The sequence below is a fragment of the Ammospiza nelsoni genome, chromosome 20 (genome assembly GCF_027579445.1).
Source record: "Ammospiza nelsoni isolate bAmmNel1 chromosome 20, bAmmNel1.pri, whole genome shotgun sequence".
Lineage (NCBI taxonomy): Eukaryota > Metazoa > Chordata > Aves > Passeriformes > Passerellidae > Ammospiza > Ammospiza nelsoni.
In genome coordinates, this window is record NC_080652.1 from 1,788,565 (window position 1) to 1,816,548 (window position 27,984).

The following is a 27,984-nucleotide window of genomic DNA, read 5'->3' on the forward strand; positions in this document are numbered from 1 at the left end:
CAGCCACACAGCCCTGGACATCACCAGCAGCTCTGGGCAGCCACACCACAGCCCAGCACAGCCCTGGGACACCACAGTCACACCCCTGAGCCATCCAAGGCCCACCACAACCAGCTGGCACTTCAGGTACCAAACACACCCTGAACAGCCTTTACAAAGTATTTGCATCCCACACCATCCTGCCCTTGCTGGGGAGGAGCAGCCCTGCCAAGCTGTGCACAGACCTGGGACAGCCTTTTCTTGCTGCTTTTGGTGTGTCCCAGAGGGAGCTGGAGCTGCAGGAGATCACTGGTGTGTTTGGGCATTTCCCTGCTCAGAGCTTTGTGCCCTGCTGTGTTTAACAGTGACCGCTGGCCTTGGGAACGGTCTCACTTTGGGCAAAACTCTGCTCCTACACCCAGACCTGGCCTCTGGCAGCTGCTCCATCATAAAAAAAAGCTCAGAAATTCATGGAATCAGATTTTCCCTTCTTTAGGCACACAGTAACAGGATTTTACACTCCTCAGCAAGGCGAGGGCTGCACGGTTCCACCAGTGCTGACAAACACGGCACGAACAAAAGCCAGCTACAAGAAATTATATTCTCCTTTTATTTACCTATGACCATGACAATGTAGGTTTGTTTCTAGCTGCAGAGATGCTTTGCACTGTAAACTGGGAGGCAGGCAGTGCACCCTGCCCTGCCAGGGCCAGCAGGAACCCCTGCTTCCCAACACAGCATTGTTATCCAGTCAGGAGAGCGGCTGCTGCTCAGAGTTGCTTTTCTGCTTTTCTCCACCACCAAACCCTCCGTCGTCAGGGCATCAGTAATTGATATTTACACCAGGCTCCCCCAGCGGCCCGCTGCCAGGGAATGGGTCTGGCACACAAAACCTGCTACCTTACAAAATCTACACACCTGCAAAAAGAAAAAGGCATCCACTCCACCGGAGACTCGGCCGCGACACAAACAAATATTGCACTTGTAACGTGGGGACGGGGAGGACACGGGGCTTTCCTAGCACACAGCAACGTGTCCAGCTACAGGAGGGCAATAAATAAACCAGGGGTGAGGGCAGGAGGGGGTGCTTGGCACCCTCCAGCACAGGGCAAGGGCCCGGCTCTCGCTGCTCCAGGGGGACCCACCACGAGCCAAGGAAGCGCCGGGCTCCTGCCAGAGGCCCCAGGAGGGAAGGAGGAGGCCCACAGGGAAGCACAGCAGCATCCTGGGGCTGCTCCAGTTCACAAGGCTTTAATCCAGGACCACATCTGTGTCGGTGCTGCTGTCCCCTTGCCAGAGCCCTGCACGAGATCCCCTCCTTGCCGAGCTGGGCTCACTCTCCACCTTCCAGCAACGCTCCTGGCTGGGGCAGGTGCTTCGCAGTATCTTGTGGGAGCTTCCCTCCAGGCTAAATCCACGCCGGGGCCACCCCGAAGGCGTCGTACCAGCGATGGTGGGGCTGGAGCAGAGCCAGCCTGCCCGGCTCAGTTCCTTCAGCTGCCCCCTGTCCGTACGGCCTGGGGCACGAGCAGCACAGCAAGCTCCCACCAGCTCCTGGGAAGGCCTCCACTGCCCAATTCCATGTAAACGCACAGCTCCCAGCTTGCCCCAGACAGTCCTTGGGCCTACAGCGGGGAGCTGCCCTTCTTCTGGTTGATTATGTCCAAGTAGAGGTCGGAGCGGAGGAAGCGGGGGTACGAGTCCTTCTCCATGAGCCCGTAAATCCTCTTCTGTGCCAGGTCGAAGCAGCTGCGGGTGATGTTCTGCAGGTTCTCCTTGGTGTGCTCCCGTGTGTAGGAGTCCAGGTTGACCTGTGGGCAGAGGAACCAGGGTTGGTGAGCAGCTCCCCAGGCAGGCACTGTGCCAGGAGCCGCACGCCAGCGTGGGAGCCGGCCCTCACCTCCTTGCAGGACTGGATGGCAATGTACTCAGCAAAGATCTTCTTGGCCTTGGACACCATCTTGGACTGGGATTTGATCTTCTTGAACTCCTCACAGGCCAGCCAGAACTCCAGGTTCTCCTCGCTGAACTCGGTGCGCAGGAAGGCCCTGAAGGCAGCGAGCCCGTCTGTGGGAGAAGGGACACGGTTCTACCCCTGCTCACAGACAGGGAGCTGCCCCACAGGAGCCTCAGCTCTGGCACGGCACAGCTGCAGCCCAAACCCCCTCCCTGCACTGCCCAAAAAAGCCCCTTGTGCAAACAGGCAGCGATGGCACTGCCAGGGCAGCACAGCCCATCCAGGAGCTGAATCCACATCCCAAGCCTGGCTGCAGCACCCAGAGCCAGAAGGGAGGCTGGGCTGGAGTGGGGACAGGGCCCCCATGCCACCCCCTGGGCTGGGTGTAGGATAGGGTGCCTGAGAAGGGCTGTCCTCCCATGCTCAGGATGTTCTAAAGCAGCTCCATGGTCCCTCTGCACAGCCCCAAACTGGGCACAGCCATGGATCCCTGCCCCCTCCTCCCCAAGCTGGGCCTGCAGCCCTGACCTGGAGCTCTCCCTGCCCCTGTCCCCGAGATCCCCCCTGGGCCTGGCAGGAGCAGGAGGGGGGCACACGAGGGAGAGGCTAATTTGGCTTTGTGCATCCCCAAACTCCGGAAGGGATTAAAGAGGAAATCCCAGCTTTATCCAGGCACATGTCTGGATATTCCCCTGGCAGCAAGCACAAGGGAAGGGATGGACACACACTCACATTTGTGCAGCAGCAGCTTCTCCAGGGAATCCCCCCATTTGAGTGCTTCCTCGGGAGTGGGCCTGGGGAGAAAGGACGGACGTTGGCAAAGCTCAGCAGCAAAAGCTGCTTGTGCTGCCTGCTAAACATTTCCAGTGGATTAAAAGCCAGGCTGTGAGCCCAGCACAGCTGCTCCCAGCTCCCAAATCAGCCCCTGCTAAATGTTTCCAGAGGATAAAGCCACGCTGTGTGCCCGAGGGGCTGGCCCTGGCTCCCACCTTGGTAGTGGACTGGCAGAGCAGCTGAAGGCAGAGCCAGGCTCTGCACAGGCAGCAACACCGAAAGGAAACCCCTGCCTTTAGGCTGGCAGGAAGAAACTACAACCCCGGGGGTCTGTGCCACCAGCTGTGGCACTTGGAGTGTCTGAGGAAGAATAGAAGAAGCCCTGGGTGATGTAGTGCTGTGGAAAAGTGGGATTTCAGCTGCCCCATTCAAGCAGCCAGAGAAGCTGCCAGGAGCCAGAGCAGGGAGGGCTTGTCTCCAGCTGCTGGAGCATCTCCAGAGCAAAGTGGTTTTTCAAACCATCCTCTGGCCAGTTAAAGTTCCATAGGCAGGCGCTGGGAGAACGCTGCCGTCAGGTAAATTTCCAGCCCGAGCTGCTGCGGTGCCACTGTGCAGGCAGCACCTCTCACCCTCCAGCAGGAGACTTTCATCCAAAAAACATTTTTAAAATGCTCCTCTAGACACAAACACTTTGTCCACAGCTTCCCTAAACGGGGTGAGCACAGCTTCCCTGGAGGTGAGGACTCCAGAGCACAGCTTGTCCGCAAGTCCGCAAGGTCCCCAAACCCCGATGGTCCCCATCCCCACGGTCCCCAAACCCCCGCGGTCGCCGAGCCCGCACCGCCCGCTCGCAGCACCTACTTGAGCGATTTGAGCACTTTGTCCAGCTTGCCGGAGGGGTTGGCTCCGGGGGACTCGTTCCGCCGCCGAAAAATCCCCAGGCGGTTCTTCATGTCCTTGGCTCTAGGGACAAGAGCGAGTGTGAGCGGGGCGGGCGAGGGGACCCGCGGCTCCCTGCGGCCCCTCGCCCACCAGCACCTACTCCTTCATGGTGTGCCGGCGCTGCAGGCTGCCCGTGTGCGGCCGCTGCACCGCCAGCAGCATCTCGGCGTGGAACTCCAGCGGCTGCGGCTTGGACAGGTCGCGGAAGAAGGGCATGGCAGCGGGGACGGCAGCGGGGACGGCAGCGGGGACGGCAGCGGGGACGCTGTGCCGGCCCGAGCCGCGCTCCTGCCGCGCTCCAGCGCGAACGGGAAGTGGGAGGGCGCAGCACGGGGAGCTTTAAATGCGCCGTGGGGCGGCCCGGGAGTGTGAGAGTGAGAGAGTGAGTGAGTAAAGGCTGTGTCAGCCCCGCCGCTGGCTCGGACGGCTCTGCCGTTGCTGGGGAAACTTGAGGAAAGGTGGAAAAATCAGCGCCGAGGCGGATAGTGGGGCCTTTCAAGAGACGGCGGGGAAAAATAATCACGGCGAGGATTTACGAGGGTTATTTATAGAGCGTGGGGAAGGCAGCGGGGCCGGCGGCGGGGCGGAGCGGGCTGAGAGCACTGGGGACCTCGCTGCCCCGTGTCCCCCCTGCGTGGGCACCCACACACGCACACCCCACGGTGTTCACACGGTGCGGTGCCAGCCCGGGCGGGACACGGCCTGGGGACATTTCCCTAAGGGGTGGCCGGGATTGGCAGCGCAGGGCATTGGGCAAACACGCCCCACTTTGTCACCCGCGCAGCTCCGGCATCCCTGGACAGACAGACTGAGGGACACACGGCCGTGGGGGTCGCGGTTACCCCCGGGAGCTGCAGGCACACAAATCTGTGCGGATTTCGGATTTTTGGGAAGCGCCGTGGGAAAAGGAGCCCCCCCCCATTCAGGAGCAGGGATGGGACGGGCGGTGCTGCCCCCGCGTGGCATCGCGCGGTCACTGCACCCGGACACGGCGGGGACGGCGAACAAACACCCCCAAAAACCCCCCAAACCCCCAAACCCCCAAAAATGCAGCAAGAACAATTCTAGCGCTTGGGCCTTGCTTCTCACTCCCTTTTCTGGCAGTCTTCTCCCAATGGCACTGATCTGTCACTCATTAAAAAGTATATTGCTATCTTAATTACATGTGGCTGGAACGCTTATAACTGGAAAGAATTACAGCTTCCATCTGTGTTTTTAATTTCTTCCATTTAAAATACCTCTCCTCGATCTCATCATAAAGTGCAGATAGACAGTGTTTCACTGCTTGTGGGTGTAATTTATTTATCAAAACTTAAGAGCATCACTCTTTTCTCAACACAGGTGGACTCTGCCCCCTAAATCTGAAGCTCCTTATCTGACATCTCATTAGACAAGCGGCTTCAGTTTCCACTTCCTGCTCTTTCTGATTCTGCAAATTTAACGTTACAGGATCTGCCGCAGGTCGCACAGCAAGGATGCTCAGAGAAGCCACCTCTACCTGGCCAAGCCATGCCCAGGGACACGAGGGGGACAGGAGGGGTTCAGGGCACGGATGCACCACCCCACCCCAGGTGATGTTCTCCAGACCCACAGCTCTCTCCAGTCCCAGGAGGGTAAAATAAAAGGTGCAACAACCCCAGGGCTCAGTCCAATGACCCACAGAATGATTGTAGAGGGCAATCACTCCCCCTGTCCCCGGTGCCATCCATACCCTCAAGAACAGTTTCACTGCCTGCACACCCCCTGGGCTGTGATCCCAGCAGGACGCACGTCAGGCACCGGCTAATGTGGGAAAAGCAGATCCAAACACGGAGCCTCACGCTCCAAACCCCATCTGCCTCCCATCGCTGCGCCGCCAGCGCCGCCGGCAGCCGGGAACCCGCCAGCACACGGGACCAGCCATCCACAGCCCCGAGCAGCGATCCCAGCAGTGCTCCCAGTTCAGCAGGGCAGCAGCTCCCAGCTGTTCTCAGCAGTGCTCCCAGTTTAACAGGACAGCAGCTCCCAGTTGTTCCCAGCAGTGCCAGTTTAGCAGGGCAGCATTCGGGCTGGCAGAGCTCTGAACACCCCTTGTGTGACACAGGAGGGTCACCCTCACAGCACAGCCCTCGGCACTGGGCCAGCTGGAACACACCAGGCAGGTGATCCTGGCTCCTGGGTGGATTTCCCAGCTGGAACACACCAAGCAAACACCTCCTAAGGAAGCTCCCCAACTTCCACATGCTGCTCCTCTTGCACACCCTTGCACAGAAGGAGTGGCACCGACCCAGGCTGTGACAGCCATGGGCAGCACAGCCTCCAGCTGCGGCCACACTGCACAATAAATGCCCCAGCAAAAGTAATTCCACAAAACAATTGCTGATTTCACTGCGGAGTTGCCTCTATAAATCGATCTGCCCCAGCACCCCAGCATGACCACGAGGCCCAGCACATCACCCTGCGCTGTTTCCAAACCATCCCCGGGGCAGCACATCCCCGTTCCTCACAGGACCCTGGCTGTCCTACCTTTCCAGGTATTTTTCGGAAAAGTCCACCATGGCGTGGCACATGGAGGCCGGGAGAGGAGCAGCGCGGACCGCGGCCCCCGCCCCATAAATAGTCCCGGGGCCGGCGGGGACGGGCGGCGCAGCCAATGGCGCTGCCAGCGCTCCCCGGAGCATCCCCCGAGCATCCCCCGCCGCTCAAGGTGAGCGGAGCCCTCTCCTGACCGGGGGGGGCCCAGCCTCCCCCCGCGGCCGCGGGGACGTCCCTGCTCCAAGGGCTTTGCTTTCATTTCCACTGTTGGGGGGTGAAATAATAAAAGAGCCAAAAATAGGCGGCAGCGCTGCGGCAGCGCGGGCCCACAGTGCCGCTCGCTGGCACAGCGGCGTGCGCAGCCCCCTCGCAGCCCGGGCCGCTCCGAGCACGTGTGGCTGCTCCGTTTGCCCGCACAGGGCTCAGGGTGGTTGAGCAGGGAGCAGGGCAGCGGGCACACGTGGCACACGGCCCGGGCACCCCCGGCCGGATCCTCGCTCTGCAGAGTTCGCTCCCGCACATCCTCACCCGTGCCTCTGCCTCCCTCAGCTGCAGCTGTGTTTGAGGGCAGCAAAGGCCACGGCTGCCTTGTCCTTGCTCGCACCCACTTTTTGGCACCCCGAAGCCTTACCGGGGGCAGCAGAGAGCTGCCGGTGTCCCCGGGGGTCCCCGCGGTCCCCGCTCCCACCGCTCTGCCGCGGATGAGTGGCGAGGGCTGAGCCTGACCCTCCCCATCCCACCTCCCCATTCCCCTCCCGGCATGGGGCCAGCGGGAAGGAGGCCCCAGCTCAGATTTCAGCGCTTCCATGTCCTCTCCCTGAACCCGGGCACGCTGTTTCTCCCCAGAGCCCGTGTCCTCGCCCTGCCCGGGCTCCCAGCTGGGCTGGGCAGTGCCCCCAGCACACCCCGCACCCTCCCTGGAAACAATTCCCTCTGAACTGAGACCCCAGTGCGTGGCTTTGCTGCTGGAAAAAGTCACGGGGAAGACAGGGATCCTGAGGGCTCCAGCAGGGATAAGCCGAGGTGTCTGACCCCACAGACAGCCCTGGCACCCCCTGGTGCCACCCCCAGTGTGACACTTACAGGCTCTTGCTGCGCTTCTTGCGGGAGGTCTCGTCCCCTTCGTCACAGCTGCACTCGGGGTCTGCTCCACTCAGCTGGGGGAACAGAAGAACAGTGTCTGTTATCACACCAGGACGCGCCCACGGTGTCACTCTGTGTCACCAGCCAGCAGGGCCAGCATCCCCACAGCACCCAGCCCAGACCCACAGCACCCACAGCACCCACAGCACCCACAGCACCCACAGCACCCACAGCACCCACAGCACCCAGCCCAGACCCACAGCACCCACAGGGCCCCTTCCCCAGGATGGCAGTGACACAGGACAAGCTCCTGACACAGGAACCTCCCTGCCCTCCTCATCCTCTGCCAATTCAGCCCGTGGTGCTCCTGGAGCATCCAAGGAGACCCCAGGGCCACAGCCCAGGTACCCTCCAGGCTCAAGGTGCTGACAGTGGAACCTCCTACAGGGAGAGCATTCAATCCCCATTCCTGGTGCTCCTGCTCCTGAGGGGGCACAGGGATCCTGCCTCTGCCCACAGAGCCCCCCAGAACCAGGCTGGGCACCCAAAATCAATCAGGAGTCCCCAGCAGTCCCCAGGCAGGAGAAATCAGAGCAGGACAACTATAATTGAATCATATCATTGCAGTTTACAATTGTCCTCTCTGACCACTGCTCCAGGGCAGCCTGGACAAACCAAGGGGATCTGGGATGTGCCAAGAGCTCAGGGCAGCACCAGCACAGCCACAAAGGCTGGCACCAGGCAGGGAGATCCACAGGATCACCATGGCCCAGGGGATTTAGCATTCCATCCATCCCTGCACGCTGCAGATGCTCATGGCCAGCATCCTGATCCCTGGGAGGAACCATGCTGGGGCAACTGGGGTGACTGGGAATGAGTGAGGTCTTCCTGGGGGCAACTGCAACCATACTGGGGAAACTGGGGTGACTGGGAATGAGCATGCTGGGGGCAGCTGGGATGTACTGGGAGTGTCTGTAACCATACTGGAGGGGACAACACTGGGAACAGCTGGGACCATATTGGGGGCAACCTGGAGCAACTGGGAGTGACTGTGTCTATACTGGGGGCCACTGAGATCATACTGGCACTGAGAGGGACTGTACTAGGGGTGACTGGGTGCAACTGGGATCATACTGAGTGGAACTGGGATGACACTAGGGGGACTGGGATCATACAGGGAGTGACCAGGAGCATGCTGAGGGCAGTTTGGACCATGCTGGGGAAAACTGGGATATACTGGGAGCAACTGGAACTGCACTGATGGTGACTCTGAGTAGCTGTGGGCAACTGGAATCATGCTGGAAGCAACTGGGAGGAAGTGGGAGTGACTGGGAGCATGCTGGGGGCAACTGGGATATACTGAGTGAGACTGGGGGTCACTGGGGTCATACTGGGAGTGACTGGAACCAGGGCAATGGCCTGGGCTGGGTGGTGTGGGGCCTCAGGGAGCGCAGGGAGCACTGTGACACTGCGGGGCCTGATGGAACCAAGGGGACATGGTGACACTCGGGGCCCGCCCTGGCCGTGGGGTGTTTCAGGAGCCCCGGGGGCTGTGTGTCCCTGCCGGGCGCTTTCCAGGCTCATCCCCCGCGGCCGGGCCGTGGGAACCCAGCGCTCAGCCCCGCAGCCCCGGGCCCGGGGTTCCGGACATTTCCTTCCATTCTGGCCCCGCTTTCCGGAGTTTATCGGCCCGAACAATGCGGCCCCGGCCGCTGCAGCCCCGGCAGACGGGCTGGCCGCGCCTTCCTGCCATTGTCCGCACAGGCTCCGGCCTCGGGGACAAAAGGCAGCGGCAGAGCTCTCCCGAGGAGCCCCAGGCTCCCCACCGTGCCCATAGAACATCCAGCTCCAAACCCCACCGCGGGAAGGAGGATGGGGAGGGACACCGGGCACGATGGGGTTAAAGGAGGCTGTAGGATGAGCCCCTCTGGAACACTCCCAGATGGGAAAATAACCAAGGCTGATGGATGTGATGGCTCTGCAGCAAGGCCCTGCAGCTGGGTGCAGGTGTTGCCAGTGCTTGATCCTTGGTGGGGAATTCCCTGTGGGAATTGTGCATCAGTGGCCTGCTCCAAAAAGCTGGGAGGTTTTCATTGAACTATTCAAGGGCACAGAGCAATGAAAGTGTTCCCGAAGTGTAGGCAGGGGCTACAATCCCACAGCGGCTCAGCCCCGTGTCTGCCTTCCCTGACTGCTGCACTCCCTCCACAGGCAGCTGGAGAGGCAGGGCAAGGGGAACGGGACAGTGGGAGCACGGTGGGAATGGGGCAGTGGGAATGGGGAATGGGGCAGTGGGAATAGGGCAGTGGGAATGGGGAATGGGGCAGTGGGAATAGGGCAGTGGGAATGGGGAATGGGGCAGTGGGAATAGGGCAAGGGGAATAGGGCAGTGGGAATGGGGAATGGGAATGGGGCAGTGGGAATAGGGCAAGGGGAATGGGACAGTGGGAGCATGGCGGGAATGGGGCAGTGTGGACAGGGCAATGGGTATGGAGCAGTGGGAATGGGGCAGTGGGAATAGGGCAATGGGTATGGAGCAGTGGGAATGGGGCAGTGGGAATAGGGCAATGGGTATGGAGCAGTGGGAATGGGGCAGTGGGAATGGGGCAGTGGGGACAGGGCAATGGGAACAGGGCAGTGGGGATGGGGAATAGGAACAGAGGAATGGGAACAGGGCAGTGGGGATGGGGCAGTGGGGATGGGGCAGTGGGGACGGGGCAGTGGGAATGGGGTGGTGGGAACAGGGGAATAGGAACAGGGCAATGGGAGTGGGGCAGTGGGAACAGGGGAATGGGAATGGGATGACGGGAGCAGGGTAATGGGAGCAGAGCAGTGGGAATGGGGCAGTGGGAATAGGGCAATGGGAATGGGGTGGTGGGAGCAGAGCAATGGGAGCAGAGCAGAGGAAATGGGGCAGTGGGAGCAGGGTGATGTGAGCAGGGAGCAGGGCAGCAGGAACAGGCAGGGGTGCCCAGCAGAACACATGGGCGGGGATTTAGGCTCCAGGCAGCCAGAGCTCCTGCAGGCTTGGAACTGGGAGCTGCAGGAGGTGCAGCCACCACACTGCCCTCTCCACCGGCACAGGCTGCCAGTCCCTGCCCCAAAAATCCCAGTCTAACGTGCACCTTCAGAACAGTTTAACGCAGGAGGAGCTGCGTTCACCTCTCGGGAAAATGTCTCCCCAAGTGAGAGCAGGAAGAGCAGAGGGCGCTCCCCGGGGCAGGGGGAACACAGCCGGGGTGCCCGGCAGGGACACAGAGCCCACCCGGCCCGGGCAGCGCTGCAGGGATGCAGGGATGCAGGATTGCAGGCTCAGGGCTGCAGGGTTGCAGGATTGCAGGGTTGCACGGATGCACGGATGCAGGGTTTCAGGGCTGCAGGCTCGGGGCTGCACACACAGCGGCACTGTGAGCTCTCCTTCAGGGCACCGCTCACGGGACGCTCCCAGCCGACGCTGGCGCTGTCGCTGTCACCGCCTCCCCCGCAAGTGTGACAGGCAGCGACCGCGTCCCTGACACAAGGGTGGCTTTTCTTTATCGGGGATAGGGCGGGTCTGAACCCTCCATCTCCTCCCGCACACAATTAATTGTTGGCCTCAGTCTCCAGGAGAGTTTGGGCTCCCCTGCAGACAGCAGCCCCATCCCAGCAGTCTGTAACCCTGGGAAGGGCTCTTACCAACTGAGCCCAAAAATTCCTCCAGGAAACAGCATCAGGGTGGCTTTTCAAGCAGCGTGGCAGGAAAAGGGTTAACCCAGGCTGGGTTTAACCCCAGGGTCTGCAGCAGCCTCTCCTGCCAAGGAGCCATGGCTCTGGAGCAGAATGTGCCTCTGCAAGGAGCTCCCAAGTAGCAGGGATGGTCCTGGTCTGGGAGCACACCCTGAGCACTGAACTGCAGCCCTGTGCTGAGCACCAGAGCCCCGAGCAGCACCCAGAGCTGGGGATGGGGCAGAGCAGGGTTTGGGGCCATTCTCAGCACCCTGCCAGTGCCACCTGGGGAGGATGGGGACAGCAGCACTCCCATGAATGATCTCTGCACTGGCAGCTCACTCCTGCACCATGCAGCCAGGGCCAGCTCTGCTCTGGGGGCTCAGGAGCACCCCAGACCCTGGGACTGCACTGGCCAGTCCTGGGCAGAGCTGCCTCAGCACAGCCTCTGCTGCTCCTCCTGCAGCACAGGGGGTCACACATCCCTGCTGAGCACAGCTTCTGCATGAGATGGACCCACAGTGGCCAAAGCCCTGCAGAAGCTGCTGGGGCAGAGGGTCCCACTGCTCCTGCACGCTGGGGACTGTCACCAGGGACTCTCCCCTGTGCATTCCCAGATCCCCAGGGACACTCAGCCACCAGCATCCCAGCAGACAGCGCTGCCCAGGCCATGGGTGCAGCAGTGGCAGTGCCACCCACGGCCCCAGCACGCTGCTGTGTGTGCCATGCCTGGGTGCTGGCACCTCCAGAGCTGCTGCCAGGGGCAGGGACCCTCAGAAGGGAGCTTTGCCATGGCAATGGAGACAGGGCCCACATGGCAGGACTTCTCCAGCCCAGGAGCTGTCCCTGCACCACGTCCGTACCTTCCTGTGGCCCGAGAAGAGCATGGTCAGCTGGTGGATGGAGCCGCCGTTCTTGACCAGCTCCTTCTTGAGGGTCCTGGGGGAGGGCAGGGCCCAGCGTGCGGCGGTGCCCTGGCCGTCGGGGCAGTGCAGGGTGGTGTCGGAGGTGAAGCAGTGGCCCTTGCTCTCCTGCAGGAGGCTGCCCTCGCTGTGCGTGCGGCGCCGCAGCGAGCCCTGCACGCTCAGGGTGTAGCCGGGCTGCCCGCCCGTCTCGATCATGCTGCTGCGCTTCAGCTCGTTCCTCTCCAGGTACTGCTCGTCGCTGTCCTCCTCCTCCTCCTCGTCCTCCTCGTCCTCATCTTCCTCCTCATCCTCCTCCTCGTCCTCGCCGTCCGTGGCGCCGCCCGTGCCCGCGGCGCTCTGGCTGAAGGTGCTGTCCAGCCGCAGCTCGGGGATCACAAAGGCGGGCAGGGGGCCGGGCTGCTCCTCTCCCTTTGCCGTGGCCACCGGCTGCTTCTCCGCCGGGAGAGGAGCCTGGGTGGCCCCCAGAGCGTCCCAGGGCTCGGCCAGAGCCGCTGCCTTGGCAGCCAGAGGGGCATCACCCACTGCTGCCTTCCCGTCCTCCGAGGGCATCTGCCCCGGCTTCTCGGCGTCCGTCTCCAGCATCTGCCACAGGAGAAGATAGAGAAGGATGAAACCAGAAGCACCCCAAATCCCCAGATCTCTCTGGCACCTTCCTGGGGAGCCTTTCACCTCCTCACACCCCACCTTCAAGGCTGGCACCGATTTGTACAACGCTAGCAGTGCTCTGTGGGGTGGGATGGCATTGTCCCCACGTCCCCAGGTGGTGCCAAGTCACCCATTGCTGTCAGCAGTCAGCGCTGCTCCCGAGCCCTGGAACACCAGGTGCCCCGGCTGGCAGGAGCGGGATGGTGGCACTCAGCTCCCACTGAGGGGGATTCTGAGGAATCCCAGGGCACCAGCTGGGCTCCAGCCACAGAGGCAGAGCCATGGCAGCATCCTCACCCCGATGTCTGCTGGAGCTGCTGCCCTGCCGGGATCCCCCAGGGCTGCAGAGAAACCCAGCAGCTCCTCGGCAGCTCTGGCCCCTCCTGCACCGCGTTATCATCAAAGGCCGAGGGGAAGCGCCGGGCTCTGCCCATCCCTGCGTTGCCCCAGCTCAGCCCGAGCTCTGGGCAAGCCCCACAAAACCACAGCCGCTCCTGCCAGCCCCTGCCGGGGTTTGTGCCTTTGGGGATGGGTTTTCCAGGTCTCTTTGCCTTTTGGGGAAGGCCTGGGCAAGCTCTGTCCTTTCAAAGGGAAAAATCCAAGGGAAAGAACCTCCAAGGTTGTTTTTGTGAGCAGGGGGAGCCTCTGATGAGCCCTCTCTTGCCAGAGCAGGGTCCTGTGTGATTTTTGTGTCTAAGCCAAATGGGCAAAACCAGCCCAGCAGGGGAAAAAAGACCAAAGGAGAGAAAATCCTCTCTTTAAGAAGCAATTCCCTCCTCCACAGGTCCTGGGGCAGGGACTATTCCACAGGACCACCCTCAGCTAACAAACCACCCAGAAAAGAAGTCACTGTATCCCCAGCTGAGATCCAAGCATTTTCACAAACCCAGTGATACCAGAAAGCTGGAGTTAACAAAAACACCCCTGACTTCAGCTTCAAAAGGGACAGCAGCCCCAGGAGTCAGCCCATCCAGCCACACATCCCATTGGGAAGAGTCACACACAGAGTGGACAGAGGTTCCATCCCTGTGGAAGTCCCAGCCTGTGACAGTACCCCAGGGAGAGCCACCCTGCAGGGGACACCCCTCATTCCCCCAAGCACAAAAAGGAGGGATAACCACCCAGGACATCCCCAGCAGCTGTGTGCAGATGTTGGGCTGCAGAACTGCTGTCACCTCCAGGAAACACCAGGGGTGGGGGGTGTGAGCCCCCTGTGCCCAGAGGGGACAGCACAGACACCCCCCAGCCTGGGCTCAGGGGCAAAGAGCTGGGTGGGTTTCCAGGAAGATGCTGGAGCTCAGTGCCACAGCCCACACGTGTCCAGCTGTGCCCTGTCCTGGTTTATCACACCCAAAGGGTCCCTGCGTCACCTGTAGCACAGAGAGCAGCAGCTCTGTCCCACCCAGCCTGGCTCACCCAGCAGAGATTCAGCATCACCTGAACTCCCCCAGAGAGTCAGAACACAAATTCAGAGACCACGTTGTGCTTGGTGCATCCATGGCATCGCTGGATGAAACAGTTGGATTTGGTGTCAGGCACAAAGCAAATGCTCCCTCACCCACCCTTGGGGTGACATTGCACATTAATTCCCTGTAAGAAGGGAATGTTCCAGCCCTGCCCTGCCAGGCTGCCCATTTGCACCAGAGCTGCCTCAATGATGCTGCTGATGTTTTATTTGTCTTGCAATCACTGTCATCATTATCTCATGAAATAATTAGAGGAAAAACCCACACAGCCCTGGAGTCAGTGCCCACAAAGCCCTCCCCCAACACTGCCTCTCTGCCCAGTCCTGCTCACAGTGCTGGGTGCCTGCATCTGATAAGGTCCTAGAAGGAAATGAACAGGCTCCTTTAAAATGAGAGACATTTGGGGATTAAATTAAATCCTTGCACTAATTCAATCAGAGCCTCTGCTGCTCTTCTCTGGCATGGAGGGGATGAGCAGCAGCCTCACCATGAGCCAGGGTCGGTTCCATGTTGGGCTGAGAGCATCACCAGGGCTGTGAAATGCTGTCTGCACAGGGCTGAGCTCTGCTCAGCATCACCTGGGCTGGGCAGAGGCAGCAATGCCATCACTGCCAGCCCACGGAGCTGCTCCTGGCTGGGACTGCATCAGCACCAGGGATTTCATCAGCTCTTCATCAGCCAAGGCCACCTTGCTGCCCAAAGCTGATTGGGACCTCAAGGATGGGGATGTGACCAGGTTTCACAGGCTCACAGGATGGTTTGGGTTGGAAGGGACCTAAAGCCCATCTTATCCCACCTCCTTCCATGGGGTTCACTGCCCCAGGCTGCTCCAAGCCACAGCCAACCTGGCCTTGGGCACTGCCAGGGATCCAGGGGCAGCCACAGCTGCTCTGGGCACCCTGTGCCAGGGCCTGCCCACCCTGCCAGGGAACAATTCCCAATTCCCAATATCCCATCCAGCCCTGCCCTCTGGCTGTGGGAGCCATTCCCTGTGTCCTGGCACTCCAGGCCCTTGCCCAAATTCCCTCCCCAGCTCTCCTGGAGCCCTTTAGGCCCTGGAGCCACTGAGCAGCTTCTCCAGTACCTGAGGGGGGCTGACACCTTCTCACCCCTTCATGTGGCCAAGGGGCTGCTGGAGGAGCAGCAGTGGAGGCAGAGCTGGTGCTGTCTGAGGGAGCTGCTGTCCTTCCCCCTCACAGACTCACCCAAACATCCCCTGCTCTCCCTGCAGCAGCTCAGGAGCCAGCAGCCAACATCTGGACTTCTCCATTCCCAATGCCTTGGTCTCACTGCTCTCAGCATCTGGCTGTCCCTGACCTCCACATGTAGATTTTCCTTTTTTCACCACCTGCATCCTCCCCTGCACCCAACAAAGTGGTTTTGCCATTCCCAGCCTCTGGGTTTCCCTGTCTGCATCGGGGCAGGGCTGAGGGGATTTACTCCATCCTCCCTGTAGGGTCTCACACTTCACTCCTCCAGTTTCTGTCTCAGACTCAGAGGCCAAGGCAGCATTTCCTGAGAAGGGGAAGAGAAAGCAGAAGGAAGAGCTGCCTCCAAAGCCCAGGATGGCTCTCTGGGGTCATTTTAGGGAAGGAGGATGATAGGTCTGAGAGCAGAGCAACAGCAATAGAGTTCCTGAGAATTATCTCCCCATTGAGCAAATATCAACACACTCCAAAAAAAGCCAACACTGCCCTGCCTGCTTCAACATCCTCAAACCTTGCACCTGTTACCCACTCTCTGGGTTCTCTTTGCCATCAAGGATCACTCACTATCTCAAAAATTAGGTTTTTTTTCAAGTTTTTAAAGTTTTATTGAAACCAAGGCAGGGCAGAAGAACTGCAAACCCTCTGCTCCTTGGTCTGTACTTCAAACTCAGGTTTTTCTGAGCTGCTGCTCACATCCAGGACAGTTCCAGCTCACCAGCAGAGAAAATTTCAGTAAGTGCCATCACAACCTTGACTTCTCCAGCATTTCTTTTAATAATGTGGCCTTGCTGGTGGCCCACAGCTGGGGCTTCCAGCTGGGAAAACCCCAACCATAGAGACAGCACACTGAGAGCTGGAGCCTGCCCTGCCCTTGCCCTGGTGCTGCTGCCAGCTCTCCCACTGCCAGGAATGCTGGCACAGGTGGCATTCCCTGGAATCCCCAGCAAGGAGAGGTCAGGGATTTTTGGGGTTTGAGGCTTTCAGCTTCTCATTTCAAAGCCTCTGCTCCTCTCAGAGCACTGTGGAGCCACTGTGGCTCAAGGAATGTCTGGCCACGGGGATATTTAATTGAGTTTAATTGAGCCTTTCCTGGCTCCTGATGGGGATGCTCAGGTTTTCTCTTTCTTTTATGGAGGCAAAACTCAGCTCAGAGAGCTGCCCTGCACCCAGGTACCTCCTCAGCCAAAAGCAGGGATTGGGAAAAGCAGGAAAGTCCCTGCAGCTGTTGGACATGGATGTAGCAGGAGAGCAAGGGATGTGCTCTCACCCAGGAGGGTGGATGGACCTCCAGGGACTCTGCAGGAGGAGCCAATCTTGTGGCTGTCCCCAACCATGGCAGCTCCATCCTCCCTGTGTCCCTCTCTGGCTCCTGCTGCCCCTCAAAGACCTTTGCTCTGAGAGGCCTCACCTGTCCCCAAAAGCATTTAACTCCATGGGAATGAGACCAAGGTTATCTAGGGAGAGCTGCAGACAGCAGTGGGTTCCCTGTGCTGGAGGCAACATCCCACCCCACCCCAGCTGGATTGCAGCTGATGCAAAAAAGAGTACCCACATCATCAAGGAAAACCAATCTTTCCAAAGTAGATCTCTCCTAAAGCAAAAGGAAAATATTTTTCAATTTGGGTTCTTAGCATGGGACAAACTGTGCCCAGATCCACCAGATTGGAAACTTCTGTGAAAGGCTGTTGAGCACCTCAGGATTTCAAAGTGACTTCTAAGAACCCAGGAAGCTCCCAGCTACAGGGAACAGCATCTAAAGCACAGCACGGGGCTGAGGGGAAGAAAGCAGAGCCAGAAATGCAAAGCAGAACTACCAAAACTTGAGAAAATCTTGGTGGGAGTCATTGTGAAAGTGCTCACAAGAAACATTCCCCGAGCTCTGCTCCTCACCCAGCGAGGCCGGCCGGAGCCCAGGGCTCGCTGCTCAGCCGGGTTCTCTACCCTCGCCCTGCTTCATTACTGCACAATGAATAATTGATCCCGGGCAATTAGCGGAACAGCAAAAGGGCGCGGGTGTCTGAGCCGAGCAGCAGAGCTGGCAGTGCCCGGGGCAGGGCAGGGCAGGGCAGGGAGGGTGGAGGTGCAGATGGGAGATGGGGGGGGTGTTTGTACTGCGAAGCCTGGCAGGAGAAGCCCTCGGGGGGGAAGCACGGGGGGATCCCTGCCTGTAGGAGCATCGGGACAGACAGAGACCAGAGATCTCTGGAGCCAGGTCTGGAACTTGGGGTTTATTGCAAAGGGCCTGGGTGCAGGCCCTGCTGAGAGCTGCCAAACACAGCTCAGAGCAGGAATGAGAGAAGAGAGGGGGAGAGAGGATGAGAGAGTGAGAGGGCAAGAGAGCAAAAGTGTAATAGAGCAAGTTTCCTGTTACAATACAATAAATTTTCTTCTGTGTTGAATATTCTAATTCTCACTAACCAATCTAGTACAAGATACAAATCCTATAGCAGTTCCATACAGCTTGTCATAATCATTACATTACCATACTGTGTTACATTTTAAACCCTAAAAACTCCTCTTTGGGCCCCTCCTGCCAAGCTGTAGGGTCTGCTCTGACCCTTGGGCCTGTCTGCAAGCAGAGGGTGTTGTTCCATCAAAAGGGGATCACCTTCAGCCAGCCACACCATTGTTTTCCAGTTGTTCAGTATTGAGGTATCTCAAAGCTTGCTGTCACTTCATAGTTTCGCTTATAATTTCCATATTCTCAAAATCTTTTGCTAGGCAATCATATTTATAAGGCTTTCCTGTTTCATCTTCCCCAACACCTGCCCAAATCCCGATCCCCATCCCTGCATTCCCGGGGGTCGCTGCTCACAGGGCTCTGCCCAGCCTGGAGCCCACCCGACGGCAGCAGCCCCGTGCCCGGGGAGAGGAGCTCGGCTGCAGGCTCGGCTCCCACCCCGCATCCCGGTGTCAGCTCACGGTGCCAGCCCCAAATGGGGACCGACCCTCCCCACGCCGCCACCAGGGGCTCGACACCGCCCCGGGCTGCCAGCCCCGACCCGCAGCTGCCCCGCAGCCCCAGCTCCGCATCGCAGCCCATCCATCCCCAGCGAGACTCCGAGCATGCCACGGCTGCAATTCCAGCCTGAACCTGCTGGTTGGTCCCTAGTGCCAGTCCAGAGACGGTATCTAAAGGCTGCAAAAGTCCCGGAGCAGAAAATCCACATTGTGGGCACATTGCAATGCTGATCCCACAGTAAGAGCCAGCTGGGGCCGACGCACAGCCGAGCACAGCCTGGATTTGAGGGGGAACCTCAAAACATCCCCGCAGTAGAAATGCCCGTTTGCTCTCCCTCAAGCCCAGCCTGGTGGCAGATGAGCCGTGCAGGAGCCACAGTTTCCCAGGAGAGAGCAGGGCAGGGAGCGGAGCTTGGATCCCCAAGGACACCAGCGCTCCTGGCACCCCGTGCGGCTCCCTCAGCCTGAGCCGGATCCTGCCCAGCCCCGGCTCCGGCCCTCAGCTGCCTCCTGGGCTTGTAGCACCTACCAACCGCGGCCCCTGAGCTGCCTCCTGGGCTTGTAGCACCTACCAACCGCGGCCCCCGAGCTGCATCCCCCGGGCCGGGCGAGCGGCTCCTCCGCCGGCTGCAGCCCCCATGTGCCCGCGGCGGCGCTCGGCTGCTGCTGCTGCTGCTGGCTCCGGCTCTGCCCCGCTGTTATTAATGGCCGTGTCAAGCGGCGGCTGAAACCGCCCCAGCCTCCCCCAGACGCGGCTCACTCGTGCCCCCCGTGCTATTTCTGGCTCTGGCGGCTGTCCCCGGAGGTGCTGGTACCTGCTGACAGCAGCGCACGGCCGCTGTGCCCTGAGGAAGGGCCATGCATCACCCTCTGCTCCTCCTGCCCTGTCCTGCCCCCGGCGACACCGAGCAGATATCCCGGTGCTTCCTGCTTAAGGAAATTCTGCTGCAAGTTCGCTGATCGTGGGGTTTTTTTCCCAGACTGTTTTCTGTGGCAAAGTGACGGCTCTGGAGTGGGGGATGCCCTGCAATGGGGAGCTCTGCCCTTGGCATCTCAACCTCTGTGAGCAGCTCGACCCCAACGGGCAGGGACAGGGAGAATAAACAGGCAGGATGGTGGATGGTGGATGGTGGATGGTGGATGGTAGATGGTGGATGGTGGATGGTGGATGGTGGATGGTGGATGGTGGATGGAGTCCATCCAGGGGACAGCCCACGGTGACCATCTGCCCCCTCCCTCTGCTCCTGCAAGGCCAGGGCCTCTCGTGGCACCCCCATGCACACCGGGCTGGGGACCCGGCCCCAGTCTGGGCATTTCTCCTGCTGGGATTCCACTTCACTGACAGAGATAGTCAAGTGTTCTAATGGTTCCAGAGAGACAGCAGATTGAGGGCTGTGTGCACAGCCACTCCCAGACACATGCTGGTTTTATCTGCCCCACAGCCACCCCTTACTGAGGGGTCCTCACCGCTTCCTGCTTAAGGAAATTCTGCTGCAAGTTCACTGTTCACGGGGTTTTTTCCCAGACTATTTTCTGTGGCGAAGTGACAGCTCTGGAGTGGGGGATGCTCTGCAATGGGGAGCTCTGCCCTTGGCATCCCAACCTCTGTGAGCAGCTCGACCCCAATGGGCAGGGACAGGGAGAATAAACAGGCAGGATGGTGGATGGAGTCCATCCAGGGGACAGCCCATGTGTGACCATCTGCCCCCCCTCTGCTCCTACAAGGCCAGGGCCTCTCGTGGCACCCCCATGCACACCGGGCTGGGGACCTGACCCCAGGCTGGGCATTCCACCTCACTGACAGAGACAGGAAAGTGTCCTGATGGTTCCAGAGAGAGCACAGTGAGGTGTGTGTGCACAGCCACTCCCAGACACGTGCTGGTTTTATCTGCCCCACAGCCACCCCTCACTGCTCCAGTGACAGCCTGAGCTCAGCTCTGCCCCAGCACAGACTTTGGGCACACACACACGTCCCCTGCTCAGCCAGCTGCAGCCACCTGAATGCTCCTGGGATGAGCAGGACTGTGCTGCCTGTTCTGCCTCACAGGCAGCCACAGCTTTGCAGTGGCACAGGCAATGTGGAAGCTCCCTGGTGTCACTGGACACAGAGCCGAGCTCAGCTACACGTGGTCACCATGGACAGCAGTGACTTGGCACAGCCACCCCAAAGCTGTGCCCAGCTCCCATCCTGCCTGCACTGCTGAAGGGAGATGGGCCTGGGGGTTTGTGCCTGTTCCCCCTCTGAGGCCACCTGGCTGGCTGCAGGAGTGTGGGACACAGGATGTCACCACACCACCCGCTGCTGTGGGCAGGATACAGCATTGTGGGGGGATACAGCTCCTGAGCAGGCTCCAGCTGCTGCCTGCAGCCTCATCACTGCAGGGCAGGTGCCGGGGGACCCAGAGCTGTGAGATGATGTCTGGGTCATAAATATCCCTGGCAGTAAAAATCCAGAGTGGTGGGAAAGGGGGAGGAAGGAGCAGATCCTCTCACTGCCATCAGCCCACAGAACCCTTTCCCTTCCGTGCTGCTCAGCAGGAGAATCTGCAGCTCTGTGGGCAGGGCAGAGCTCTGTCCCCTGGGCAGGGTGAGGGGGGTGATAACCACAGCCTGATGCATTCAGTCACTGCAGATCCACTGGGAAGGACTCATCCCAACACCACTTACACAGGACCAGAGGCTTGTGCTGGAAGCTGTTCCTGTGCTAGCAGAGACCACTGGAAGGAAACATCCACCGGGAGGAGAGGACCTGGCAGAGCAGCTCTGCTGTGACTGCCTCCAACAGGACCATGGCCAGAGCCACACACAGGAGGGAGGAATCCCAAATGGTCCCAAACCCAACTCTGGTGGCTCCAAAGGCACACACAACCCTCATGCAGTGCTGCTGGCAGGCCTTGCCCTGCTGCTGCATAGGAAGGTGCTCGTTCAGGGCAGGACACCAAGCCTGGTGGAGGGCCAGGGTGCCACAGGGACAGCATGAAGCTGTGCCTACCAGTCCCACACCACTCTGGGCATCACCACCCAAAGCCCCCTGGAATTTTGAATAAATCCTTTAACTCTGCAGAGATATCAGGGTTTGGATAACTTTTGCATGAAGTTATTTCAACTTGGCTTCAGAGTCTGCCCAGTCACACGCTCACAGTACTCTGCCATGCCCGGGGGGAAGAGAAGGAGCAGCCACCCGAGGCAGGAGGGGTTTGGGCACAGGCAGGAGGGGTTTGGGCACAGAAGAACAGGGCTCCAGGCTGGCAGGCTGCAAGAAGCACTTGCAGCACCTCCATTAAATCACAGCAGCTCTGGCTCAGAGCACTCAGCTCTGCCCACCCTTGCAGATGATCTCACCCTGCTCAGGCGCCGCTGCTGCCAGCACTTTCCCCTTCCCAGCCCTTCTGGGGATGGCCAGGAGCAGCCCTTCAGGGTTTGACACTGCCTCTGGCCATGATGGAAGCGCTGGCAGCTGCTCCTGCCCGGCTGCCCTGAGCCTTGTGCTGCTGCTGGGGGTGAGGGGTGTGGGCTGGCCAGGAGACATCTGCCCCAGGAACCTCTGGGAGAGGGGACAGCCCTGCTCTGCTCATGGCTCAGGAGCACAGCCAAGCAAAGGAACAATCCCAGGGGAGCTGTGGCTCTGGGCCCCTCTGATCCCTTCCTCCTGCCCCTGCCTCGGGCACTGGGGCCACTCAGTGCCACCAGGAACGGCACCAGGGCTGGCAGCGAGGCCAAGGGGGCCAGGGTTCAGTGACCCAGGGCTCAGGGAGGTGATAAACAGATCAGCACCCAGCCCAGCATCCCATCCAGCCCACAGGCACAGCCCAGCTCCCGGGGCCTTGGGACGTGTCCTTGCTATGGAGGCTAGAAGCCAACGGATGTGCAGCTGCTCAGCCTGGAGTAGAGAAGGTTCTGGGGAGAACTTAGAACCCCTTCCTGTGTTTAAAGGGGTTCCAGGAGAGCTGGAGAGGGACTTTGGACAAGGGCCTGAAGTGACAGGACAAAGGGAATGGCCTTAAGATGAAGGATGGCAGGGTTAGGTCAGATATTAGGAAAAAATTCTTTACTATAGAGGTGGGCAGGCCCTGGCACACGGTGCCCAGAACAGCTGTGGCTGCCCCTGGATCCCTGGAAGTGTCCCAGGCCAGGCTGTATGGGGCTGGAGTAACTTGGGATAGTGGAAGGTGTCTCTGTCCATGGCAGACGATTTTAAAGATTCCTTCCAACCCAAACCAGTCTGTAGCTCCATGACTGTTTAAGGAGGGACAGCTTCCTCCAGATTTTAAGTGGACAGAGCTGCACTGGAGCCTGACTCAGAGAGGAAGAGCATCTCTGGTCCCACATCCTCACAGATCCATGGAGCCTTTGGCCGTCCTTAGCAATGAGTTTCCCCAGTCCAGGATGAGAGCTGCTGGTGGAACAGTGGAACAAGACTTTGTTTTGTTTTTGTGACCTGGCTGCACGTGCTGCCAGCTGATCCTTTGTCCCTCACTGGGGCAGAATCAGCCTCAAGGTTTCTCCCCTCTTTGATCCCCCTGACAGCACAGTTAGGTGCTCAGAGGGTATGGCCAGGTTCAGGTTGGCCCTCCAGGTGCTGCTGTGCTCAGCCTTGGCCAGCCTCTCGCGTTGGTGTGTGGCAGGAAAGGCTCTGGTGAAGCTCCAGTTTTCCTGCACCCTTGGCCATGTCCTGCCCCACAGCAGCAGATGAGCAGAACCCCCTGGAGCAGATGGCACCCATGGGGCAGCAGGTTCCCAGCCCAAAATGAGAAGACTTTGGCCAGAAACAAAATCAGAAGGTACAAAATCCTCCCCTCCTTCCCCATCAAAGAGCTGATCACACTCTAGCTAAACTGCTCAGAGACACAGGGAGGAACGGGGCTGTCCACACTTGTCCCCAAGTGTTTGTCACACCCCAGGGCCTGGTGCTGGACTGTGCACTGAGGGCCAGGAGATGCCCCAGTGCAAGGAGAAGGGATTTACTGGGACAGGGGGTGCCCAGGAGCAGGGATTGTGGGGGGACAGCAGGGTGGGGTGCTCGGGATGAGGAAGAGGAGGCAGGGGGTGGCACAGGAGAGGCGTGACCCCTACTGAAGCAGCCGCAGGTGCCCTCCCAGCCCTGGTTTCAATCAGCCCTCCATCACACACTGTTTGCTTTTGCCGACAGCTCATTTACTCGCACTTGTCAAGCACGTTGTAAATAAGTGAGAGAAACAGCCCTGCCCTTCCTGAGCAAGGCACGGCCAGGAAGGGGCCGGTCCCCCCGCCGCTCATTCCCAGCACCGGAGCCAGCGCTGCCAGGAGGGGCCGGGTCATCCACGCTGCTCCCAGCAGGGCTGGGAAAGCGCTGAGCATCCACCACCGCCCTCGGGAAACAAGGGGAGCACCCGTCCTGGACTCCCAAAGTCCACGCCACCGAGTGTCCGTAATTATTTAGCTTAAGGATAATCTGCATCTCTCAGATACAGCCAGCCATCATCTCCGAGGTAATCTCAGGTCACGGAGCCAGAAGGGAAGAGTAATCAGCCGTTCTGAGTGTGGAAGACACAAAGAAACAAGCAGTGAGAATCAGACGGTGGCAGCAGGTCCGTCACACACAGGGGGGGTTGTGCTGTGTGTGGAGCTTTACTATCACACACAAGGGAGGTTTGCTGTGTGTGGAGCTTTTCCATCACACATAGGGGGGGTTTGCTGTCTGTGGAGCTTTTCCCTGGCAGCCACAGCAGCTGGAGCAGCCCCAGCCCAGTGCCTGCCCTGCCCCTGCTCTCTGCATTTGCCCTCTCTCCCTTCAGCCAGGCTGAATCTCCCCAGCTGGTGCAGCAATGTGAGGGGAGCCCAGCGCTGATGGTCAGCACCCGAGCCAGGGTTAACGCAGTTAAAGCACAAAGCTGCTCCTCTGTAATCACATTGCCGAGGCTGTGGTTCCTGGCAGCCCCAGACAGCCTCCAGGCTCCTCACAGCCCCAGAGGGGAAGGTTTGCTCCAAGATGGGGATGTGTTTTAGAGGGACTCGCTCAGCACAGTCACAGGGCAGGGGCAGCATCCAGAGCAGACCTGGGCACAAGGATGAGAGGGGGAAGGCTCTGCAGGTGCAGAAAATCCCCACAGGGCAATTCCTGAGCTGCTGCAGCCACCTGGGTGGGTTTGCAGCTCAGGGGAGTTCAGCCAAGTCTTACAGTGGAAAGCAGAGCCCCATTTGCAGCACATCCCTGACACTGACATCTGACACCAGGGACAGACAGCTGGACCACAACAGCCACGCTGTCCCCAGAGCTCCTCCCGCCCTGACTCTGGCAGGAAAAGCCCACTGGGAGCAGGGCTGGACTATCACAACTGCATCCCTCATGGATGTCTCTTCCTCCATCTCCAGAAGCAGATGCTGCATTTGCTCAAGTCCCCCAGAAACCAACAGCTTTGCTCCAAACCCAGCTCTGACAGCAGCACTGCCAACACAGCCCCTGCAGGGCTCATCCTCCTGGCCTGACACCATCCTCCCTGGGGACACTGCCAGGGGCACTGCCAGAGGCACTGACAGCTCTGCAGAGCCTGGCCCTGAGCCACCTTCCTGCCCTTAGTGCTGCCCTGCCCAGGAGAGCTCAGGGGGGCCTTGAAAAACAGGAGGCACCACCCCAAAGCCCCAAATCTGTCTGATATCTGCACAGCTTGAAGGTTGCAGGCATGGAGGCTCCTGAGGAGCTGCTCTGTGCTCGGACAGTGTCCCTTTTCCTGGCTCCAGCGCACAGCTGGCACATGGCACATGGGCTGTGCTGGCCCTTCATCCCCACCCCACAGCAAGGCCCACATCCCCTTGGCCAGACTGTGGCCACAGCAAAATGAGCTGCCTCTTGCTGAGCTGCAGCAGTTTTGAAGGCTTTGCAAATCAGATTCCTGGCCAGGCTGATATTTCCAGCTTAATTTGTCTGTTCACAGAGCACAGACACTGGGCTTTTTCCCTGAATAGCCCTAGTATCAAATGACCGGTAAGCCAAGCTAATGGATCAGTTCTCCCTTGCAAGAAGCAGCTGATTTTCCCAGCTCCTGTCTCCCACTGCTCTGGCATCCCCAGAGAGGTCTATCCTGAGAAACCAGCCTGGACACAGCCCCAGCTGCAGCTCTCCCAGCTCAGGCTCCTGCCCAGCCCTGTGTACCCACACTGCCCCAAGCACCCTCCCTGTCCCCTCAGGATCTCCTTCCTGCATTTCACTGCTCCTTCTTGCAATTTACACCAGGTTTGCTTTAAAATTGCATCCTGGGCTCTTTACACCTTGCTGGGACGGAAATGATGCTTTAAACTCAATTTACAGTGCCTGGTAGTTGCTGTCACACTCCTTTTCTCCCTCCTGGCCCCACACCCCAGCAGTGGGATTTCCATCAGCTTTGGCAAGCCAAGACAAACCCCCTTTGTCACGACTTTGGAGGGCCCATGATGGCTCTCCACAGCACCCAAAGAACACCCTCTTGGCTATTGAGGCACAGAAAAGCTTCTGAAAGAGATGTGATGTCCTCTGGAGCACTTTTTCACCTGTCCAGTGGCCAGGTTCCTTCCAGAGCTCAGGGAGCGGAGGCTCCAGGGCTTTGCTGTGAGCACAGCCCCACACCCTGCCATGGGCTGGGCAGGGCAAACAGCCCCATGCCCTGAAAGCCTCAGAGCCCAGAGCTCCTGCCAGGATGGAGCCCCAAGCTGCCCCTTTGAGATGCTCAGATTGGAAATGTCCCTCCACAGCTCCACCCTGGCTGGTCCCCAGCCCGAGGCAGGATCACAGCCAGCCCAGCACAGAGCTGGAATCAGTGGGTTCCAGCAGGGCCCAGTGCCAGCCGGGTGCCCCAGGGCCAGCAGAGGTGGCCGCGCTGTCACCTGTGTGCATCAGCGGTCCGGGGCACCCGCAGAGCGGGAGCTTGGGCTGGTAACCAGGTTCTCAGGCTTTGTGCGCTGCTGTTGCTATTTTAGTCTGCCTGAAACGTGCAGGAAAAGGAATCCGGAGGCTGTGTCTCCCGCGGAGCTGTTTGTGCTGACCCACTTTGGGAGCTGCGGAGCCGCAGCCACAGCGCCGGGAGCGGGGCCGGGCAGCGCCGGCCGGGCCGGGCCGCGGCTGCGGGAGGAGCCACCGGCCTGGGCCGGCAGGGGACAGCGACCCACACGGGGAGGGGACAGCCACCCACACAGGGACAGCAGGGGACAGCCACCAACATGGGGACAGGGACCCGCACGGGGACGGCCACCCGGCCTGGGCCAGCAGGGGACAGGGACTCACACGGGGACAGAGACCTGCCCTGGGCCGGCAGGGGACAGACACCAACACGGGGAGAGGAGGACAGGCACCCACCCACACGGGGACAGCCACCCGGCCTGGGCCGGCAGGGGACAGGAACCCCCACGGGGACAGCACCAACACGGGGACAGGGACCCACAGGGGGACAGCCACCGGCCTGGGCCGGCAGGGGACAGCCACCAACACAGGGACCCACACAGGGACAGAGAACCACACAGGGACAGCCACCAACACGGGGACAGAGACCCACACGGGGACAGCCACCCGCCCTGGGCCAGCAGGGGACAGGCACCACACGGGGACAGGGACTTACACAGGGACAGGCACTCACATGGGGACAGGCACCCACACAGGGACAGGCACCCACCCAGATGGGGACAGGCACCCACACGGGGCAGGAACATGGGCCAGAAGCTGCTCCACCACCCTACACCAGCCAAGGGAGGGATCCAGGCATTTTACCCCCAAAATCTTCATCTGCAGCACTTAAAGCTCCTCAAACACCCCACACAGGGGTTTCTCCTTTCCCAGAGCAGTGCCACTCTCCAGGGGTTTCTCCTCTCCCAGAGCAGTTCCACTCTCCAGGGGTTTCTCCTCTCCCAGAGCAGTGTCACCCTCCAGGGGTTTCTCCTCTCCCAGAGCAGTGTCGCTCTCCAGCAATCCAAACCCAGCCCCCAGGACACAACAGGACCCAGCAGAGAGTGCCACACAGCTCCGTGGGGCAGCCCTGGCTCCAGAGGAAGTGGTTTAGGGTGTTCACTGCACCCACAGAGGGCAGGCAGAGCCTCAGAGCCCTGCTCACACACATTTCTGTGCCAGAGCTGCTGAGACAGCGCTCCTGGGCCAGGCTGGAGCTCCTCAGCGTGGGAAAAGTGCTGGGGCTGCCTTGCTGGGCATGAAAAACAGCACTGCCCAAACAAGCCCTCTGTGCATGGAGCACATCTGTGGGGTCAGAATCAAACACCTGAGCCCACCCAAGGGCACAGAAGGGGCAAATCTCTGCCCCAGTGCCCCCATCACCTCAGCCTTTACATCAGCACCCAGAGATCCCAGCTTGAACCTCTCCCTCTGTTCTCCATCCTGCCCCAGAGGCGAGCTCTCAGAGCAGGCTGGCCGCGGGGTTGTGGAGCCTCAGCTGTCCAAATATCCAAATGCAGATGCTGGGAGGTGTCAGCCCAGCCTGCCTCAGCTCCCAGCAGATGCAATTGCAGCCACTGCTCCCCAGGCAGGGCAGGAAGCTGCAGACACAGCAGTGCCTGAACACAAACTCCCTGCTCACCTGGCAAACAAAGAGCCTCCTGCACACCCTCCTGGCAGGAGCATCCCTGACAAAGCCCCCCAGAGGCAGAGCCTGCCGTGCTCCAGGCAGGAATCCCCAGCTCCCGTGGCTCTCTTACCTTGCTCTCCGTAGGAGCCGCTGCCGGATGTTGCTGCTTGGTGATGTTCTCAGCCAGACACCAGCAGATCCTCTTCTTCTGCTCCTGGGAGTAAGCCTCCAAACTTAATAAGCACTCCGACTTCTGACGTAAAGGAAACACAGGCAGGGAGAAGGTCATTAGCTGTGTGTCACAGG

At 59.9% G+C, this 27,984-nt stretch overlaps 1 protein-coding gene across 2 annotated transcripts in view; it reads right to left on the minus strand.

Annotated features, from left to right (window-relative positions):
• Window positions 1-566: 566 nt before the first annotated feature.
• Window positions 567-27,984, minus strand: part of RGS3 (regulator of G protein signaling 3) — a 65,048-nt gene continuing 37,630 nt past the window's right edge. Inside the window, exons 10-16 of one of the 2 annotated variants that reach the window (XM_059486519.1) lie at window positions 27,809-27,931; window positions 11,818-12,462; window positions 7,250-7,323; window positions 3,572-3,673; window positions 2,669-2,730; window positions 1,880-2,046; window positions 567-1,790 (exon numbers count right to left, since the gene is read on the minus strand). In XM_059486519.1, coding sequence (XP_059342502.1) covers window positions 1,605-1,790; window positions 1,880-2,046; window positions 2,669-2,730; window positions 3,572-3,673; window positions 7,250-7,323; window positions 11,818-12,462; window positions 27,809-27,931 — 1,359 coding nt within the window. In that variant the 3' untranslated portion in view covers window positions 567-1,604. Of the gene's footprint in view, window positions 1,791-1,879; window positions 2,047-2,668; window positions 2,731-3,571; window positions 3,674-3,752; window positions 4,121-7,249; window positions 7,324-11,817; window positions 12,463-27,808; window positions 27,932-27,984 lie in introns of those variants that run through there. The other variant, XM_059486520.1, reaches the window with a different exon arrangement.